The 19,881-nt window shown below is 43.4% G+C and overlaps 2 protein-coding genes and 1 long non-coding RNA gene across 4 annotated transcripts in view; 2 read left to right on the top strand and 1 right to left on the bottom strand.

Annotated features, from left to right (window-relative positions):
- The window catches only part of LOC142202762 (uncharacterized), an 827,816-nt gene that overhangs the window by 77,147 nt on the left and 730,788 nt on the right, over positions 1-19,881 (top strand). The gene's annotated exons all lie outside the window — the stretch shown is intronic.
- The window catches only part of LOC142202758 (gastrokine-1-like), a 474,099-nt gene that overhangs the window by 396,779 nt on the left and 57,439 nt on the right, over positions 1-19,881 (bottom strand). The gene's annotated exons all lie outside the window — the stretch shown is intronic.
- The window catches only part of SLC23A2 (solute carrier family 23 member 2), an 84,336-nt gene that overhangs the window by 39,233 nt on the left and 25,222 nt on the right, over positions 1-19,881 (top strand). For both annotated transcript variants that reach the window (XM_075273029.1, XM_075273028.1), the window contains exons 3-4: positions 10,950-11,048; positions 17,164-17,280. In XM_075273029.1, coding sequence (XP_075129130.1) covers positions 10,950-11,048; positions 17,164-17,280 — 216 coding nt within the window. The remainder of the gene's footprint in view (positions 1-10,949; positions 11,049-17,163; positions 17,281-19,881) is intronic.

Genomic DNA, 19,881 nt, shown 5'->3' with positions numbered 1-19,881 from the left:
ACTAAAGATTTACAAGTAGCCATTGTAAAACGAGAATTTTTTTTCCATTTTTTTTTTTTATTTCTTTAGTGAGCACCAATTCAGCAATTTCTAGCTGTAAACGGTCTGTAATCTTACTATCACCTCTCATAAAAGAATAATGTTCTCCCGTAATCTACAGCATATCACAATTCAGTTCTCATAAATGGTTTATAGATTTATTGTGGTGCCTGTCCATTGTAAAATAGGCACAATTGGCAGTCACAATGGACTACTATTGTTATGGATATTTCTTCAGTTTCAACATTCATTCACCTGATAGCTGTTCCTTCTAACCCCCGCGATACACATGCACACTCGGCTCAACTCTTAAAGTTGCTTATCTCCCATAAGATTATAGGATCAGGAGACCAGGGACATGTTAAATCATTGGTTGGAACCGCCACAATTTGTTCTGCTGACCATCATCTAATGCAGGGATAGGGAACCTTCGGCTCTCCAGCTGCTGTGAAACTACAACTCCCAACATGCTCCATTCACCCCCATGGGAGTTTCAAGAACAGCAGAGCAAGTACGCATGCTGGGAGTTGTAGTTTTGCAACAGCTGGAGAGCCGTACGTTCCCTACCCCTGATCTAATGTATATGGCCACCTTAAAACCCCATGGATTGTCATGTTACTGATGACTATTTCATGAGTAGATAATTTGGGTCCCATAAGCCCATACAGAAGCACACTAGGGATTCTCACTAAATCTTTGTAAAGGCAGAAGACATTGTGGCATGCCTTGGGGTATTATCAGTGAATCTGTTTCCCAAGCTGTACTGACTTTTTCTACAAGCCTTTACTGCTATGATGCGAGATATAGCCAAATCAATATTCCAGCTATGGACAGCACTGTTTCAGTCTAGTTGGATCTCCTCAGCACAGCGTAGGGAAAACTGATTTGGCAGAGATGAGACTTCTAGACCAGGTTCTGGAGATATTATGACTCCTTAAGGAGAGATCACCTTCACAGTGCATCTGTTTGCTGCATATTTTCCCCATAATTCCCCCAGTGGTGCGAAAAAGGCTTTTGTAAGTCTCCATATGCCTGTTTACCTATTTACATCTTGGGAAACAGATTTGCATATTTTCACCAGAATTCCCCCAGTAGACCAAAAAAGGCTTCTGTAAGTCTCCATACGTCTGTGAAGGTGATATCTCCTTAAGGAGTGATAATATCCCCAGAGCCTGTACTATCAGTGTTAGTGATATTATTATTTTTGACCTGGCTATTAATCATATCGATACTTGTTTATAATATTGGTAATATTTGTTCAGTTTTTAGAATCCTATTAATTCCATGGGGCTGTACATCTGAAGAGAGCTTACATACATAATACGAAACAAGTACAGTGGGATAGAGGGCTCTGCCCGCAAGGGCTTCCAGTCTATTAGGGAAGGGGGTTAGAGACAGGAGGTGAGGGGTAGAAGCTGATTGGATGGTGGAGTGACGGCAGCATAGTTCTATAAGGTTGTAGGCTTTCTTTAAGGGGTGATTATGGGGGACAGTCTGATTTGTTGTGGTAGCACATTCCAGAGTATTGGGGATGCACGGGAGAAATCTTGGTGTATTATGACTGGACACTTTGTGCCTAGAGATTTGTAATGCAAACCTCTAGGGACAGCCATATAGGTTGCACCTGCATGCATTGACTTCCCTACCTCTATAATGTTTCCTCCAGATGACAGTCCTACAATGCACATGCGGATGATCATGACGAGCACTGCATTAAATGGAGTTGCCGTAAAACTGTCTTCCCTAATAAGATTGATGTCTTGGCTGAGGGCCATGCAGATTATGACGGGTGTCCAGCCCTTTGTCAGATTACAGAAGAAGGATTATACGTCATTTCTAGGATTGCTCACCTGCCTTGTCCGTGTAGTGCAGGTGCAGCCTGATAATGGCGGTGACTTCTAAGACGTTTACAGCTTTACCGGAAATGGCCCGCCCTTATCCAGACTCCTAACCTTCATAACCTTCATTTGCCAGGAATCTGATGAAAGTTTGCATTGTCTTCTTTGCAGCTGCAGGAATAACCTTTTATCTGATAAGATGTCGTTTATTGTGCGGTTATGTCATGGCTTATCTTTTGAAGTTTGAAATAACTTGCCGTAAAATTGTATGAGAAATGATTGAGGAAGTGAATGTGGTCCATTACTCGTGACGCACTTACTAGAAGGGTATATCAATGTGCAAGCGTATGTACAAAACGTGCAGGAAGAGAGGGGATGTTGTGGTGATGATCACTGGGATGTGGAGCCATGCCAACTCCAGTACCGTGGTCAGCTGTGCTAGGTTACGCGGTTGAGTATCCATGGCGTGAACCACCTGATTGAGGTGGTCCCACAGATTCTCAATTGGGTTCAAGTCCAAGAATTTGGAGCCAAACAGGGACCGAGTTTCAGAGCTATTTAATACACACTAAAATATCCAGCGCTGCGCTGTGACGCTTTCATACAGGTAGTCTTACACCCACTCAATGGATGACCCATGCTACAGAGAAGTCCCAAATTGACAAGCCTGGAAAACCTTTCCAAAGAGGACCCAACAGATGTGTCCACTTTGGTAACCCTTAATGTTACAATTTATTTTACCTTTCCTTAGCACTCTCTTCCGTTCCTCTGTTATTTCTTCTAGATTTTTTGTAAGTACACAACTAGGTTTCGCTACTTGGGATTGGAGGGATCAGTCCCCAATTGTTCCTGTGTAGCAAAACTTCCCCAGTTGTCATAAATGTACAGGAGGAATAACAGAGGAACTGAACCATACAAAGTAATAAGAAAGAGGTTTTCCTGAATTATGATATCGATGACCTGTCCATGGAATAGGTCATCAAGATCCCAATGTTAGTGAAAGCTTATTGGATGGGGTGCGGAACCTCAACAGTGTTCCAAGGACAGTGCTGTGTATTGTATGGTGGCTGTGCTTAGTATTGCACCTCAGCCCTGTTCATTTGAGTGGAACTGAGCTGCAACCTGGCCACGTGACCTATGGACATGACGTCACTGGCCTCTAAAAGAGCTGATCGGTGGAGGTGCTAAGAATCTGGTCCCCAATGATATTATTTTATAGCCCCTGAATACCCCTTTAACTGACCCCTTACTCCTATCCTTATAGGACACATCTGATACTACTATGTATAAACCATACGGTCACCTAATACCGGGAGCAGAAAGCTGTGCAGTCTGGAGCCATATAGATGTGTGTTATGTGCCAGGAAATAAATACATGAAACAGGGCCGGCCGTCTTGTGGCTCTGGATGATACGTCGGATATTGCTGTAGTGAATGTGCTGAGCCCGGCTTTGTTTGGGTTATTGGATGCCTTGACTTCAGTGAGTAGCGCTTCTCGGAGCCATGTATAAGCTGGCAGTATATGAAAGCAATGGCTTCTTTTTTATTAATTTGTTTTGTCGGATGCCTTCGATGAAAGGTTATCGGCATCTGCGCACAACACGGAGCAGTGAGACTTAAAATCTATTTTTTTCCCTTATTTTTTCTTAATTATCTGCTGCCTGTCCTAGATCTGCCGCTTTTATCCAAGTGTCTGGCTGCCATGGAAACCTCCTCCTCGCCGCTCATTAAACTAGCATTCTTTATGGTTTGGGGAGAATATTCCGCACTCCTCCGCCCCCCCCCCCCCATCCTGTATCCCACCTACTTGTATCCCAAAATATGGTATTATACAACGGTGCCCAACGCTACCGTGCTCTGTGTGTCACTGCCAGGTGGGGATTATAGGTTAATATGCAGCACTTTATTACAACGTGGTCCTCCTGGACTCGATGCGGTATTAATCTGTGGTGAATCATTGCTTTACTGCTGTATACAGAGCTATTAATGTATATATTCACATATGTAAGGCGTAGGTTGCTGCCCTGACGGGACGCGACAAACATGGGGCAGGCAGCGTTCCCATCCAGAAAGGTATTGTCCTTATGGGAACGTCAATTAACCCCGAATTTTTGTCTTTATTTTTACATCAGTGTACTTTGCAAATTAGACCCTAATGGGAACCCTGCGACTGTCACTTTGCACCAGATTTTTACTTCCTATACAGACAACGAGATTTTGTTGCCCAATAGTTTTGTAAATTCTCGACAGATTTTCTTAAAGGGATTCGGTCAGCAGTTTTGACCCTTTAAAACTGCTGATGGTGTTATATAGGCGACTTCATTGCACGCGTTGACAACATGATCACTTTCTATCCCGGGGTCAGGGGTATTAAAGATGGGAAGAGAAGTACTAACGTTCACGTGAGTATGGTCGCTCTGCTCTCCCTGTCAGCAGTTTTAGGGGTCAGAGCTTGGGCAACTAAATTATGTGGTTTTGATTTATTTATTTATTTTTATTTTTTTATAATAAAGATGTTATTACGCCCAGTTCACATCTGTGTTTGGGCCATTCCGGTCCCTTCTCTGCATGAAAAATGAAGAGGGAAAAGTCCTGCAAGCTGCACTTTCTCGACGCATTTTTTGTACAGAAACCACACGGACCCCATTACAGTCTATGAGGTCCGCAGGTTTCCATAGGTGACTCCCCGAACGGAAACCCATGCACAGATATGAACCGGGCCTTATAGGCATATATAGCAGTACTGTAATTAAAACTGGCTATTAGATGGAAGTTAGCAGAATTGACTGACCCATCCCTATTGTATCTCATCTTCACCCTGCAAAATCTGAAACAAAAAACGCTGCCTTTCCTCAACGTGAGGCCTCAGCCTTAACCGATTTTCCAGGTAGAATCTTTTGATGGTGTATTCTTATGACAAGTCTTCAATATTAGATTGGTGGGGGTCTAACATCCAGCAGCCGGACTGATCAGGTATTAGTAGTTGTGGCACTGTTAAACGGGACTGTTCATCAGCTCCACCAACTCCAGTTCTTAGCATCTGTTAATACTCACTGCTCCATTGATTTCGGTACATTTGGAATTTTTTCTCTAGCCCTCACCATTCTTGAGCAATCAGTGCAGTTAGTTTTGGTGGGTGGTGTCTGGCAGGGGGTGTGATTCAGAGCTCCAATCAGAGGCAGCCAGTGTCCGAGCTCAGTCACACCCCTTGTCTGCTCCTGCCTGACTCCGCCCTCCTGACAGTACAGAGCCTAAATAAGTATATCAGACACCAAAACTAACAGCTCTTATTATTTGGGTATGCTGGGGGCTAGAGAAATAATTCCAACTGCGCTGGAATCAGTGGAGCAGCGACTATTAAATGATGTAAAGAACTGGACTTGGTAGAGGTGGTGAAAGGTCCTTTTTTTACAACAACAATTTAAAGGAAAAGTCCTCAAGAATTTTTGATCGGAAAATTCTTACATCAACAATAAGAACATTAAGAAGGTGGGGTATTGTTAGTATGGATAGAGCAATGGATGGGTGGATTGGGGGCACTTGCGTGATACTCAAGTGCACACATCTTTTTTTATTTTATTTTATATGGGGGGGGGGGGCATTTGTCAGCCAAACGAGTGATGTATGGCCACCTGGTGTGACCAAGTACTCAGTCTGTGAAAGCCTATACTTGTTCCAGGTCCTGTATTTATTGGAAGTGTGAATATCCTCTTTCTCCGAAGGAATGTACATTGAATATTTGCACCTTGTGATGAGGAAAGTTCAGCTTCAACTATCCTCAGGGTCACTGGTGATATCACAGCGCTGTGTACTGTAGTTTGTTGGGTAAAAGTTCAGAGAAGTTGGTTGGAAAACAGAGATAACGATAGAGTTGAAGTAACAGGAGCCTCGCAGTCTACATGGTCGGTCTACATGGATCAGTATTCTTCCATAGGGTCTATCCAGAAATGGCCCAATATATGTCTAAGGCATTTGGTGACCATTGGGGTGGAGAGGATTCTGTCCTCCATTTTGCTTGAAAGTCTTGGAATCAGGATTCTTTGGGAAGAAGCCCGGTGGACCCCGTTATAGTCTATGGAGTCCATGGATTTCTGTGGGTAACTGCTTATTAAGTGGAATGGGTTTCCGTTTTTCTGGTCCCCAAGTGGACCTGAAGAATGGAGAACCTAAAGCAGGTGTGACTTTTAATCCAGCTACAAATCCTATTGTACGTATAATGGTGCGGTATAGGGCAGGAGACGCCATAGTGTGAAAACCACTTTCTATCTCCAGTGTGCAGACTACAAAGGGTTAGACCAGGGGTAGGGAACCTTCGGCTCTCCAGCTGCTGTGAAACTACAACTCCCAACATGCTCCATTCACTTCCATGGGAGTTCCAAGAACAGCAATGCAAGTATGCATGCTGGGAGTTGTAGTTTTGCAACAGCTGGAGAGCCGTAGGTTTCCTACCCCTGGGTTAGACTGTAGTCTGTTACCATGGAGATGTTCTGATTTGCAGTTGTTTCCCCTCTTATTCTTCTCTAGGGGCATGTTAGTGTTTGTTTTTTGTTCTTAAAAAACAAAACCCAAAACAAGTTGTGAAGGTGGGCACACCCTTAAGAACAGGACTTGTTTTGGAATTTGCTTGAAGTGCTGGTTGTAAGTGATAAGATTGAACTTCCAAGAAATTCTCATCCCCCAGAAGAGGGGGTGGTCTGATGCCTTACTCGTTGGGATGTCAACGCTGTTCTTACCGATTACGACATCTTACTCCACAGATTTTTTATTTTTTTTTAAAAGACAAAAGGTGTATCCTACGGTGTAAGAAATATTAGAACAGATACACTATGTGATCAAAAGTATCTGGACACCTGGCTGAAAATGACTTACCAGTTGGTGGCGCCCTCCTGCAGTAATGCTGGAATTCAATATGGCGTTGGCCCACCCTTAGCCTTGATGACAGCTTCCACTCTCGCAGGCAGACGTTCAATCAGGTGCTGGAAGGTTTCTTGGGGAATGGCAGCCCATTCTTCACGGAGTGCTGCACTGAGGAGAGGTATAGATGTAGGTCGGTGAGGCCCGGCATGAAGTCGGCGTTCCAAAATATCCCAAAGGTGTTCTATAGGATTCAAGTCAGGTCTCTGTGCAGGCCAGTCCATTACAGAGATGTTATTGTCGTGTAACCACTCCGCCACAGGCCGTGCAGTATGAACAGGTGCTCCATCGTGTTGTAAGATGCAATCGCCATCCCCGAATTGCTCTTCAACAGTGGGAATCAAGAAGGTGTTTAATACATCAATGTAGGCCTGTGCTGTGATAGTGCCACGCAAAACAACACGGGGTGCAAGCCTCCTCCATTACCGATGGAGGGCACCACGAACTTGTAAGTCATTTTCAGCCAGGTGTCTGGATACTTTTGATCACATAGTGTATATCTTGAGCATCGACTATCCACGTGTGATGTAACAAAGCAATGATTTCGGCTTTTGTAAAACTTTAGTCTTTTGTTGACTTGTTAGACTGGATTCACACACTGCTTTTTTTGCTGAAGAACTGCATGCAGTTTTCCATTGCAGTGATGATCAGCGCATGTTACTGTGTATATCCCCTGTAAGCCAACAGACAGTACACCAGTTTGATGGTTGTTAGCATATAGGTGATATGTATAGTAGCATGTCATACTCCTTAAAAACTGAATGCAAATAAGCGCTGCGTAAGCCCAGCAAAACTCAGATGTGAACAGGGCCTAATGTGTATTATATATATTACATAAAGGACCTTTTTACAATGTAAGCCGCACCTTTTTCTTTGAAGCAGTCTTGTATATCGGCACCGCCATAATGTCCTCACAGTGACTGACTCCTGGCACTTCCTTCATTGTGTGTAAAGGTTCACTTTCCTTGTAGATCCCCCCCCCCCCCCCTCGCCTCCGTGGTGGAAACGTGAATTGCTGATTCTATTACAAGCTGCTGAGTCATGTGAAGTCATCACAAAAGCGATGTGACACAGGCTGGTTACGTCTCTGTCTCTATGAGGCAAGCGCTGGCTTATCTGTAGCCTTAGGCCTTTACTGCCTAAATTTGTTTGTTTGCAGGGCGCCATGGAAAAATCTTCGTAATGCCTGACTTAAAGGATCAGCGTCACAGAAATGGCCATTAAAGCTTGGCTCTTGAAAAATGAGAGATGTTATCTCTCTTCCAATAGCGACTAGTCACTGAAAGGGACAGCATTGTAGAGAGGGCCATATCTACCTGATGCCAGGTGAGGCAATGGCTCACTGCAGGGTACAGACAGGCCCAGAAAAAGCAAACTTTTGTGCTCATGTCTGGCTTGGCGGGGAGTGGCATAGCAATCCCAACGCTCTGTACACTGTTAATAAATGTCAGCAAATATGGCTACCAGTCACGTATTGATGTGAAGTGCACATAACTGGCTCACCGCCCTTTACTATTCGATCAAGTGGACTGCCCGGCACCTGTATACCTACACCTTACTAGTATCAGCACTACGTGTTACCTTAACCAACAGAGCAATGCCTGGCTCCACCCTGAGGAAGATGGCTTAGGCTGGGTGCACATCTGCATCAGAGTCTCTGCAGTGACCGCTGAAAATCATCGGAAGAAAAAGTATTTCAAATACAACTTTTTCAGCCAGTGGTTTCAATTTAATAAACACCCCACAGATTCCTTTATAGTCAAAGGGGTCCATCGGGCACCATTGATGGTCACTGTTTTTAGTAGTCCGTGTTACCTCATGTTAGATGGAGCAATGGTTCACTGCAGGATACAGTCAGGCCTATATGGTCTGCTTCCTGCTGTGAGCCATTGCTTCACCTAATCCCAAGCAACTATGGCCCCTCTTTTAGGATTTTCCAGAATGTTCATTTTAAGCTGTTGATGGTTTGAAAAAGAATAGTGGACTTTCCGTTGAATTGAGAACGTTAGCCGCCATTTTGGAGCGCAAATTTTTGTTATGAATTCAGGATATTTTAATAGGAAAAACCCCACAAATGATGTCGACGTGCTATTATTCTCATGAAGAATTAGCCTATCACGTAATGGGTCCATGAGCCAAATCTACTCAAGGAAGAGTGGGTCTTAAAGGGAGTCGGTCACCAGAACCCAGCCCCATAGATACCTGAATCTGTTGGTATCTTCCCCTTTGTGAATCGCTGCCTCTGTTTTTGTCAATATGCAGATGAAGCAATGAAGATGTCATCTGTATGAGAGTTTCATTTGAGGCTGGACAGTCCCTTTAAATGAATTGGTGAGCCAATAGGTTCACACCATGAATTCGTGCAGGTCACCACCATACTGAGGAGAAGTTGAGTGATGCGGGGTCATCCCATATACTGAGGAGCACATTACATGTTTTATTTGGAGCTTCCCTTTACTTGTACAGACAGAGGAACATGGTGGCCATACTGCATGTTAGGTAGACATCAGGCTGTGACCGTTGGCTAACATGACGTCCATTTTTGATGTCCCCTGAAGAGTCCTGTGTCCATGTAGGGCGAAACAAGGAACAGGTAGGACATATCGGGGCTGCCCTTCTTCAGGGCAGTAGTCATTTGGGGATTTAGGGGCCGGAACAACTGCCCTCCACTCCGACAGGGATACTGGATACTGTCTGACCATGTGCGCCATGTCCTGCTATGCTTAAGGTCCATCCATTTATAACCTATGAAAACCGGATCTGTAACTATATGGCGATAAACTGGGATGTGCCGATTTCTTTTATTTCGTTGTGTAGGAGTAGCTATGGCGAGCACAAATGTTATATTGTTTTTTTATGTTTATTTTTGAGTGGACCTTACACCCCACGGGTTATTAAAAGTGAAGATTTCTCTTTCTTTTTATCTCGTATCTCGCCGGTACATAGTTTAGTTTATTGACAGAATTCTTGTACTTCTGTAGGGTCAGTGACGGTGACCGCATAGTCTGCGTTGCGTAGGCGTTCTAGTTGGGGAGCGATACACGCCACCTCATGTTCCCTCTCCGTGTTCTCTCAAATGCCTGATAAGAATATAGGAAAGGAGGAAAACGGTGAATTTGTAACGTTCAGCAGTCAGGGCTTTCATATTGTTCCAGAACAAATATTAGCTTCTGTGTGCAAATGTTACATTTCCAAAGGCCAGCGCATAAAAAAAGGGAGTTAAATGTAAGGGAAATGATGTACCCATTATACTGCTTACACAACTAGGTGCTTCAGCCGCCCCGCCATGTCCTTCACAGCTCCAAACCACTTCTGTATGTTATTGTATTCTAGATTCCATATAAAACAATGCAATGTCCTTGTACAATGCAATTCTATAGTGAAGGATAAGCCAAGTCACGGCTCCCCATATACATCTTAAAGGAGAAATCCAGTCAGATTTTTTTGTGGTGGAAGATCACATCGGTGAAGTCTATCCATGGACCATCACTGAATTAAAGAAAGAAATGACTCTATAGAAAGTCTAAACCCCTTTGGTGCCATCTAGAAATTTCACCATTATGATCATCAGTATCGTTTCTCTGGGGAATAAGATGGAAACCCGGTGTCAGGTTCAAATTAAACGTGTACAGAATTGGCAAATGTCATGTTGTTATTAGGCTTGGTGGTCAGAGCAAAATAATGATCGAGAATGAAAGATATTGACATGGAAAATTTAAACAATAAAATAAAAAATTTAAATATACTTAACATAACAACTTTGTTTTAAAAACATGTGATTTTCTGATGAGCCCCTTTAACCCTGTGTCATGCAGCAATTCCTCCAGGCCCTGCATGTATGGCTGTGCTTGAGTCCTGCCGTCCTTGTACATTCCTCTGCGTATTGCTGTGTACTTGTATTTCTGACTTGCCAAGTGCTGGGCACTGGCGGCTACTTGTGCTGACCAATCCTTGACTTGGAGATGGCGTTTAAGTGCCCTCCAATTTTCCATGAGTGGTTCTGAAGACTGGTAACAATTTTGATCTCTATGGGAGCGAGAAGATCTAGTGAAAAAAGAAATTGCTCATCATCACTTTTCATGCTGTAAAGCTTTAGATTTATTAGGAAGATTTGTAAGATTTGTCATGTTTAAATTATTCTTCTTTTTTTCTTTGAAGGTGGTGATAAATGGAGGCGCTACACCCAGCGTGGATCAAGATACGGAAGATACAGAGCTGATGGCGATATATACAACTGAGAGCGCCATCGCTGAGAAGGTAGTGCTTTATACTGTATACCAATGAATTGACTTCTATGCACCCAATAGGGCACCAAGTACCAATGTTATTGATTATAGCGCCAACATATTACTTTTATAGGATGCATGTAAAAATAAAATCTGCCATTGCAGAGTAACAAACATATAAGTAATTCAGAGGATTGAAGGTCTCGCTCCCCAAATAGCTGTACATGGTTACATTTTTGTATAGCGATTCTGTTATACTGAATACCGCAGTATGTATAATGCTGTGTGAGACGGCCACCACCTATATATGTGCATGCAAAAATATGACGTGCATTAGGTTATAGGGAGGGTGTGGCATGGTGTCAAGTGTAAGAATGGATCAGGAATGATAATAGATGAACAGGAGTCTGTTTATGAGGTTTGACAGGCCCGTCTAATAGGATGTTTTTAGAGCATGCATAAAACTGTGAATTGAGTTTACCTGATCGTTGGTGTAGCGCAGTCTAGAGAACTGCTGCAGCCTGAGAAAAGTCTTGCATGTGGGAATAGATGTTTGGATTATGGAGATTGCCAATTTTAGGTTATTGACAGAATTTACAGCATGGGTGATGTGGTAGACAGAGGTAAGGGAGAAGATGTGTAGCACTTTGGAGAACTAAAGCTTTCAGGTAACCATTGTAGTGACTGACTTGGGGTACAATAGATGTTGAAGTGCAGGTGGCATGAGCCAAACCTAATCCCTAAGACAATGACAGAGTATAGTAGTACCACATACTGAAATGGAAATATCATATGAGGTTAGGTCAGTAGCTGGCAGGAACACAGGAGACTCCATTTTTGAAAGGTCATGTTTTCTATAGACAGGACTTGATGCTATAGATGAGGTGTAGTCGTGATGTCACTGAAAGACATACCCACATTCCCAGAAGTGGTGGGACCTAGAAGAGTAATGACAGGTGGGTTGGGAACACTGTACACATGTCCATACTAGTACGGTAAGAATTGGATTACTTCACACTATTGTCTTCTCCTACACACCCAACATAGCATTCAGTTTGGTGCACAGAACCATCATTATGCTCATGGGTGGATCTACAGACTTCAGTTTTATTTCCTTCAGGGGCTTCCTATGACTTGTTCTCCACATAGAAACCTTTTTAGGATGTCCTCCTACCCAGCGCCCCTGACCAAAGTAACCCTTTAGGCACCTGTTTCCTTCAACACCAAAGTAACACGCTGTATGCTACCCAGGCCTTATTACTAGATGTGCCAACTGAGGTGCTGAAGTCTTGTATAATGAATGTCTGCTTATCCTTGGGAAGCGTCAAGCATCTTCCCTATAGCACAGGGCTGTCACATTGAGTCAGTTCTCCTTATTTTTGTTGGCGTGTTTGTCTTGCATATCCACAAGGTATCTCTCTTGCCCTCGGCTTCATTGTTAGAAGTTATGTTGGCTGCACTTGACAGAGTTTATTCTGTTCGCTCTGGCCATGAATTCTAATATGTCCTACTAAGGCTCTGTAATAAGATATAGGTCACGGATAATAGCAATAATGTACAATGCTGCACCCATCTGTGGGGTTTTTTGGACAATAGGGGAACATCCGTGTGGAGTTTGTATGTTCTCCTCGTGTTTGTGTTTCCTCTGGGTACTCCGGTTTCCTCCCACACTCAAAAGGTAAGGATTTAGGTTGTGAGCCGTGTATGGGACGGTAATGACAATATCTATAAAGAGTTGTAAAAATCTGTTTGCGCTGTACAATGCTAGGTTCACACTAGCATTACCTCTCTATTCCGGTCTGTCAGACGAACGGATAGACAGGCCTCTAAAATGGTGGTAACACGTGGAGTCCGGTGGATCCCATTGACTATAATGAGGTCCGTCATTTTAAAAATGAAACCGGCGGAGGAAAAAAGTTGTCCTCACAGGACTTTTTCCTCCACCGACTTTCAGGTAGACGCTGTGATGGTAGACACTGGTGCAGAGGTAAACGTGGCCTTAAAGTAAAGTTACACTTGTATTCTAACATATACCACTGAGTTGTACAGAGATTATACTCTTTTTTTTTTTTTTTTTTTTTTTTTTTTTTTTTTTTTCTTTTTTTTCCCATCAGTCCCTGTCCCCACTGGGGCTCTTGCTCTAGCTTTACATAGCCGTGAAGAATTCAGTCTCTTGAGGGCTTATTTTATGGGAAAAAGTGAGCACAGCAGGGGGAGACATTCAGCGGGAAGGGGTTAGGACAGGAGTCAGCAACCTTCGGCGCTGTGAAACTACAACTCCCAACATACTCCATTCACTTCCCTGGGAGATCCAAGAACAGCAGAGTAAGTATGCATGCTGGGAGTTGTAGTCTTATAACAGCTGGAGAGCCGTACGTTCTCTACCCCTGGGTTAGGACATCTACACAACATTTAGTCAGAGCTGAACGGTTCCTCCTGAAGGGTTAATCCGTAAGTCAGAAGGTTTGACTTGGCTTTCAAAGAAGTTGTGACCTCAGGGAAGTCGCCCATCAGGACTGCTGAATGGCTGGAAAGACCCTCAGAGGGGAGCGGAGCCACCAGAGCTGCCTTGAAAAGACTGTCCCTTTAAAATGCTTTGGGGGAGGGAGGCCTGAGCATGACCTTTGCCCCCTTCATGTGAAGGAACAATCGCTACATTGCCTTTTGGTTTCAGATTGCTGCCTTCACGTGATCTTTCTGGTTAATGACCATCTTTCCTTAGCTTCCTATTCAGGATTTTAAGTCAAGTTTCCCCATTTCACCTCCTTATCCTGTGAGCATGAGATGCTGCAGGCAGGGATGTGCTGTGGCCTGGAAAGAGCTTCTCCTATTAGACTGCCTGGAAGATTCGGCCGCCCTATACCCTTCACTAAAAAACACTGCACGACTACAGTTTTACCTTTTTAATTTTTTTTTCTCCATTTATTTAACTTTGTGCATTATTTGAGCATAGACTTTACTTTCTTAAGAATATAATATGAAGTTTCTTAAGTAAATTGTCTACATGTTTTGCCTTTAGGAATCAGATTATGTCAAGTGCATTTCATTGTATTTGCGTCACGCTTCGGGCATTCATGTACTGGTGTTTAATGGTTAAAAGAGCATAGGCTTTATAAGCTACACGTATGTCGCTGGGCATGGGTAGCGTCAGATCTTCCTATTATCGGTGACATTGTCAGGTCGTAGTGATACAGATTCTATTATATACTACTGTATAAGGCTAGGTACATACATGGAGGACTTTTTCCTCCGCCGCTTACAATTCCAAAACAATGGACACCCCGATGGACCCCATTGGGGTCCGCCAGGCTCTGTGTGTAACCACTGGTTTACGGATCCATCTCTGTTATACCGTATGAGCCCTCACTAGTGTGAACCTAGCGCAGCAGAAGTCCAATAAAAGTGAATGAACCAGTTCATGTTCATCATATGATAGAGTCACGGTTTTGGGATTTCCTATACCTGAACAGAAGAATAGAAATCCAGGTAGAGATCTAAACAGGTCTTCAGATAAGGGCCACACATTGCAGAAACCGTGCTACTGCGGAAACTCTTTGCTGTCCCAACAAAGTGAATAAAATTTCCTTTAATCTCATCCAAACCTAGCAGAAAATATGCTTCGGAAACTCGCTGGTGTGCGTTCTTGAAAAAACACAGCATGTTACTGTTTTCCCCCTAGACATATGGGATGATGAAAATACACAGCAAATATCATGGCTGAATTTCCGTAATGGAAAATGCAAGTGCAAGATGTCGATTGTAGCCCTCATAGACTGTAAGCCCTTGCGGGCAGGGCCCTCTACCCCACTGTGCCAGTCGGTCACTGTTAGTATTTGATCTACCTGTATATTTTAAGTATTGTATGTAAACCCCTAAATGTAAAGCACCATGGAATTAATATAATAATGTACAGCTCCATGGAGTTAATGGCACTGTTTAAATAAACAATAATAATAAAGACTTAGAGATGAGCGAACAGTGTTCCACCGAGTACATGTTTGATCAGATATCAGGCTGTTCGAGATGTTCGATTCAAGTCGAACACCAGGTGACAAACTCACTAAAAATTTGATTCCCCTCTCACCTTCCCTGGTGCATTTTTTTGCACCAATAACTGTGCAGGGGAGGTGGGACAGGAACTACGACAACGGGGGCATCGAAAAAAAAAAATTGGAAAAGGTAATTGGCTGGCTAATTCAGGTGACCTCCAATTTATACGAACAGTGGATTTAATATCCGGTTCATATGAGACTGTGAACGGCTCCCGGAAAAAAGAACTGACCGGCTCCCATTGATTTCAGTGGGAGCTGTCTTTTTGGTCAGGATTTTGAGGCGGATAGATATATATAAAATCCTGACGAAAATACCCCGTGTGAACTCAGCCTAATTGAGTAGTCCTATTTCAGACAAGTAAGGGGTGCAGTTCAATGTCTAGTTCCTTGTGTCATTGACAGTGACTTCCCTCTGGTGACCTCCCTTATACTAGTTCTGTGTTCACGTTGGCCATATTGTCCTGTGTCCTCCTCTCCAGTAAAACTCAGTAGGGTATCTCTCATGTCCATGGGGTGAGTAGCTTGGGGTTTTGTCTTTTTTAGAATTCTTTGGAGATTATATTTTCGTGCCGTGTCTAAAACCACCTGATCCACATAATACGGGATTTAGTGCACATTTCAGATCTGGCAAGTGTCCGGTCAATTTGGCAGGCAGAAGTATTGTTTTAATCTGCGCAGTCTTTGACCAGATTGCAAAGTTTAAGGTCACTGTCTTAGTTAGGCAGATGTCCAAACCCTGTTTCTGTATTAATACATGACATGCATGCAAGTCTGAAAATCTGCCCCTAATCCTCTTCTAAATAGCTCTGAGAAATTACACAAAAACTCTTTCCTGACCCGGGAGGATCTGAGGGCGGCTTGTCTGCTCCATAAGGGTAAAGGAATAGGATCACGTTGCATAGGTAATAAATATCGACTATCTATATATGTGTGGGGGGAATGGTTTTTTTTTGTTTTTTTTTAATTTATTTCTATAGCTTGATTTACATCCCCCCCAAACCTCATTCAGCAGTAATGGAGCCTGCTGGGATTTACTTATTTAGCTTACTTATCTATAGCGCCGCCAATATACAGCGATATACAGTCAACGCTGTCCCAAGTAGGGAATGTAGATTGAGCACCCCATCAGTATGTCTTTGGAGGAAAGCAGAGTCCCGAGAGGAAACCCATACAAACTCCTTGCAGATATTATCCTTGGCTGGATTTGAGCCTAGGACTCCAGGAAACAGTGCTAACCACTGAGCCACCATGCTCAGTGGGTAAATAACTTGAAGCCCACATGTACATTACGTGGTTGGTTGAACCCATCTAAATCATGAGCATGGAGACTATATCTTATGTGTATGGCCAGTCTTATCCTGAAGTCATGGTGGTCTCTGTGTTCATGACTACCCATACCAGCGCACTCTCCACTATTCACTTCTACCATCATTACTATGCAAATAAAATGTCACAGCTGAATATATTCCGATCTGGAATCCTACACTGTACACTGCTCCAGGGTTCATTTTTTTTTGGAATTGTGTCCTTTTAGTGTAAAATCCATTCATTATGAGTTGTGTTTGCATCTGTTTTTTGCTTTTTTTGTGGTAGAAGGTACAGTCCCGGAGTCCCATTGTCAGCCCGCCCCTTCTCCTCTTCACTATGCATTGATAGTAAAGGACGTGTGTCAGAGCTGTCTGGAAATTCAGTTATCAGAACAGAATGTCTTCTCCTTGTCAGACAAGGTTGTTCAGAGTCAGCCAGTGTCAAGCATGAGGGCAGCAGCACACGGACTGAGCAAGGCAAAGCCACGTCCTTTATCACTGGCATTGTGGGCGTACTTTTATACAATTGCAGTAATACAAGTGACATGCATATAGCTTCTTGTGTACACAGTAGTTATTTACGTACAGAACATCCGTTTTCCATGTTCCTCCATAGCGCACATGCACTTCTTACTCTTACTGTATGGTATGTTTTATATTTTTTTTTTTATCTGTATGGGTCAGCAGATTATTATTTGTCCTCCATTACACCCTTTAGACATCGGCGGCCCTCTTAGCTTCTGTAGACTCTACACATGTTTACATTGCCTCTCCTTGTCTCTTGCAGAGCTCTTTGGCGGAGACCCTGGATAGCACTGGAAGCTTAGACCGCCAGCGGATGGACATGATCTATACGGTGGAAGATGTGCCTCCTTGGTATCTCTGTATTTTCCTAGGCTTACAGGTATGATATGGGCTAGATCCTTGGGACTAAACCTTAAAGAGGTCCTTTTGCCAGATCCACCAATTCTAGTTCGTATCATCTGGAAAGGGGTTCTGCTTCACTGATTCCAGCACAGTTATAATTTTTTTTCTCTAGTCTCCACCATTCTTGAGTAACAAATGCAGGTAGTTTTGGTGCCTGATGTGCTATTTAAAGTCTGTAATGTCAGAAGGGCAGTGACAAGCAGGAAGCTGTATTCAAATATACTGTATACCCCAATTCTAGTTATTAGCATCTGTTAATAGGCGTCACTCCACTGTTTCCAGCACAGTTGGAATTCTCTCTCTAGCCCTCACCATTCCTGAGTAACAAGCACAGTTGGTTTTGGTACCTGATGTGCTATTTAATCTCTGTAATGTCAGAAGGGCAGTGTCAGGCAGGGGGTGTGATTCAGAGCTCCAATCAGAGGCAGCCAGTGTCAGGGCTCAGAATCACATCCCTTGTCTGCGCCTGCCTGACACCGCCCACCTGACAGTACAAAGCCTAAATAGTATATCAGGCACCAAAACTAACAGCAATGACTTCTCAGACTTGTTGGAGGTGGTGAAAGGTCCTCTTTAAGTGATGGTGTCGTGACCAAGTTTCCTCTACACTTTCCCAATACATAGTTATATTTCCGGAAGCTATAAATTTTATAGCAGGAATACAGAAGGCAAAGTCATAGCAGCCAAAGTGGACAGCTTGCTATTTAAAGGGTTTTCTGAGACTTATATTAATAACTAGAGATGAGCGAGTAGTATTTGATCGAGTAGGTATTCGAAATACTTGTACTCGTTCGAATACTATCGCTATTCGCAGTAAAGATTCGATTCAGAACCAGCGTTGATTTGCCGGATGCTATAAACTGTATAGCATTAGGCCATTCACCGCTGGTTCTGCAGCAGGCTCGTCCTTGCTAGTCGGGAGAGCTGGTAGCTTTCGGTTATGCGGGAGCTGATTTTTTTTCTCATAGGAATGCATTGACCAGCGTTGATTGGCCGAATGCTATACAGTGTACAGCATTTGGCCAATTAACGCTGGTTCTGCTGGAGGCTCATCTGTGAGGAGGCGGAGTCTAAGATCTGACCACAGATCATTGTGGTCCGATATTAGACTCCGCCTCCTCACAGACGAACCTCCGGCAGAACCAGCGTTGATTAGCCGAATGCTGTACCCTGGTCAATGCATTCCTATGAGAAAGAGTCAGCTCCCGCATAAACGCAAGCTGCCAGCTCTCCTGACTAGCAAGAAGAGCCTGCTGCAGAACCAGCGTTGATTTGCCGAATGCTATACAATGTATAGCATTTGGCCAATCAATTCTGGTTCTGCAGGACGAGTAAGGGCCGGATCACATTAGCGCTTGCCTCCCGTCCGGAACATCTAGACCCCTGTAGGATATGGTCCATATGTTGTCATTTGGGTGCCGATTCATACCGTATATTTTACTATTCATACCTTAGATTCCTACTGTCACATAGCATGCTGTTAGGTTCTAGCTAATAAAATATTGTAGCAAATTCTAAATCTGGAGAATCGATCAGGATCTCTTGAAAAAGAATGTCTCCTTTATCGCATAAGGAAAGTTTTAATGGATATTGGAGTATATATTAGTACTGAGCTCTGTTCTGCTCCAGCCCTGAAGTTGCTGTCAGATTTAATCATTTCTGAAGCCGTCACATCCACAAGATGAATACTGACATGAGTGAATCAGAGATACAGGAGCGGGCTGGTCATAGGACTTTAGGAAAAATCAGTCTAGTATTGATAGAAATGACTATACCTTGGTTATTCCACTGCGTCTATACTGCCTCTGGGGGTCTGACATCTGGGTCCGCCTTTGGCCTCCTCCCCATGTTGAAGACATCACATTCATGCGTCACATGGTATAGCCGCCGCTCAGTCCCAGTCAAGTAAATGCTGTAATACCAAGCACAGGCCCTACACGATATATGGCACTGTGCTTCGTATTCAGTATAGGGGCCACAGCGCTTATCTGAACGTGATCTGTCAGGGACCTCGGCGTCAGACCCCCATAGATAACATATAACACACATCTATAATGTAAGTCCTGGAAATCTCTTTTGACACTCATAAGTTGTAGCTTAATTTAAAATATCTTTTTTTAATAATGGCGCCCCCACCATTGAAATTTTTCAATGTATCACAACACTGTGGTAGACCACTCCATAATGTGACTGCTCTTACAGTAAAGAATCCCTGTTTTCTATAGTATTTGGAGATCACACTTAGAAGGAATCCTGTCACCTGATTTTATGTCCCTAAACAGGCAAAGTGTCCTTATACTGTCAGGCTTTAGGGCCCCTGGTAACAGCAGGTATAGTATAGTCAGCAGATTTTGCTTTCTGCCCTTTTACACCGTAATCTGTATTCATTCACTTACTGTAATACTTACATCATGCTTGCTTTCCTGTCCATATCAGGGTGACTCAGCTATTGGATAATATATCCATATCTCTTCTTGATGTCATTCAGTGGCAACTTTCATTGTTTGCTTCCAGTTAGTAGAGAGCCGTCTTGGTTTATGTGAGAGAGACACATGGGCTCAGATCAATATAAGACGCC

The sequence above is a fragment of the Leptodactylus fuscus genome, chromosome 5 (genome assembly GCF_031893055.1).
Source record: "Leptodactylus fuscus isolate aLepFus1 chromosome 5, aLepFus1.hap2, whole genome shotgun sequence".
In the NCBI taxonomy this organism is placed as follows: Eukaryota; Metazoa; Chordata; class Amphibia; order Anura; family Leptodactylidae; genus Leptodactylus; species Leptodactylus fuscus.
This window is presented reverse-complemented; position numbering and strand designations above follow the sequence as displayed.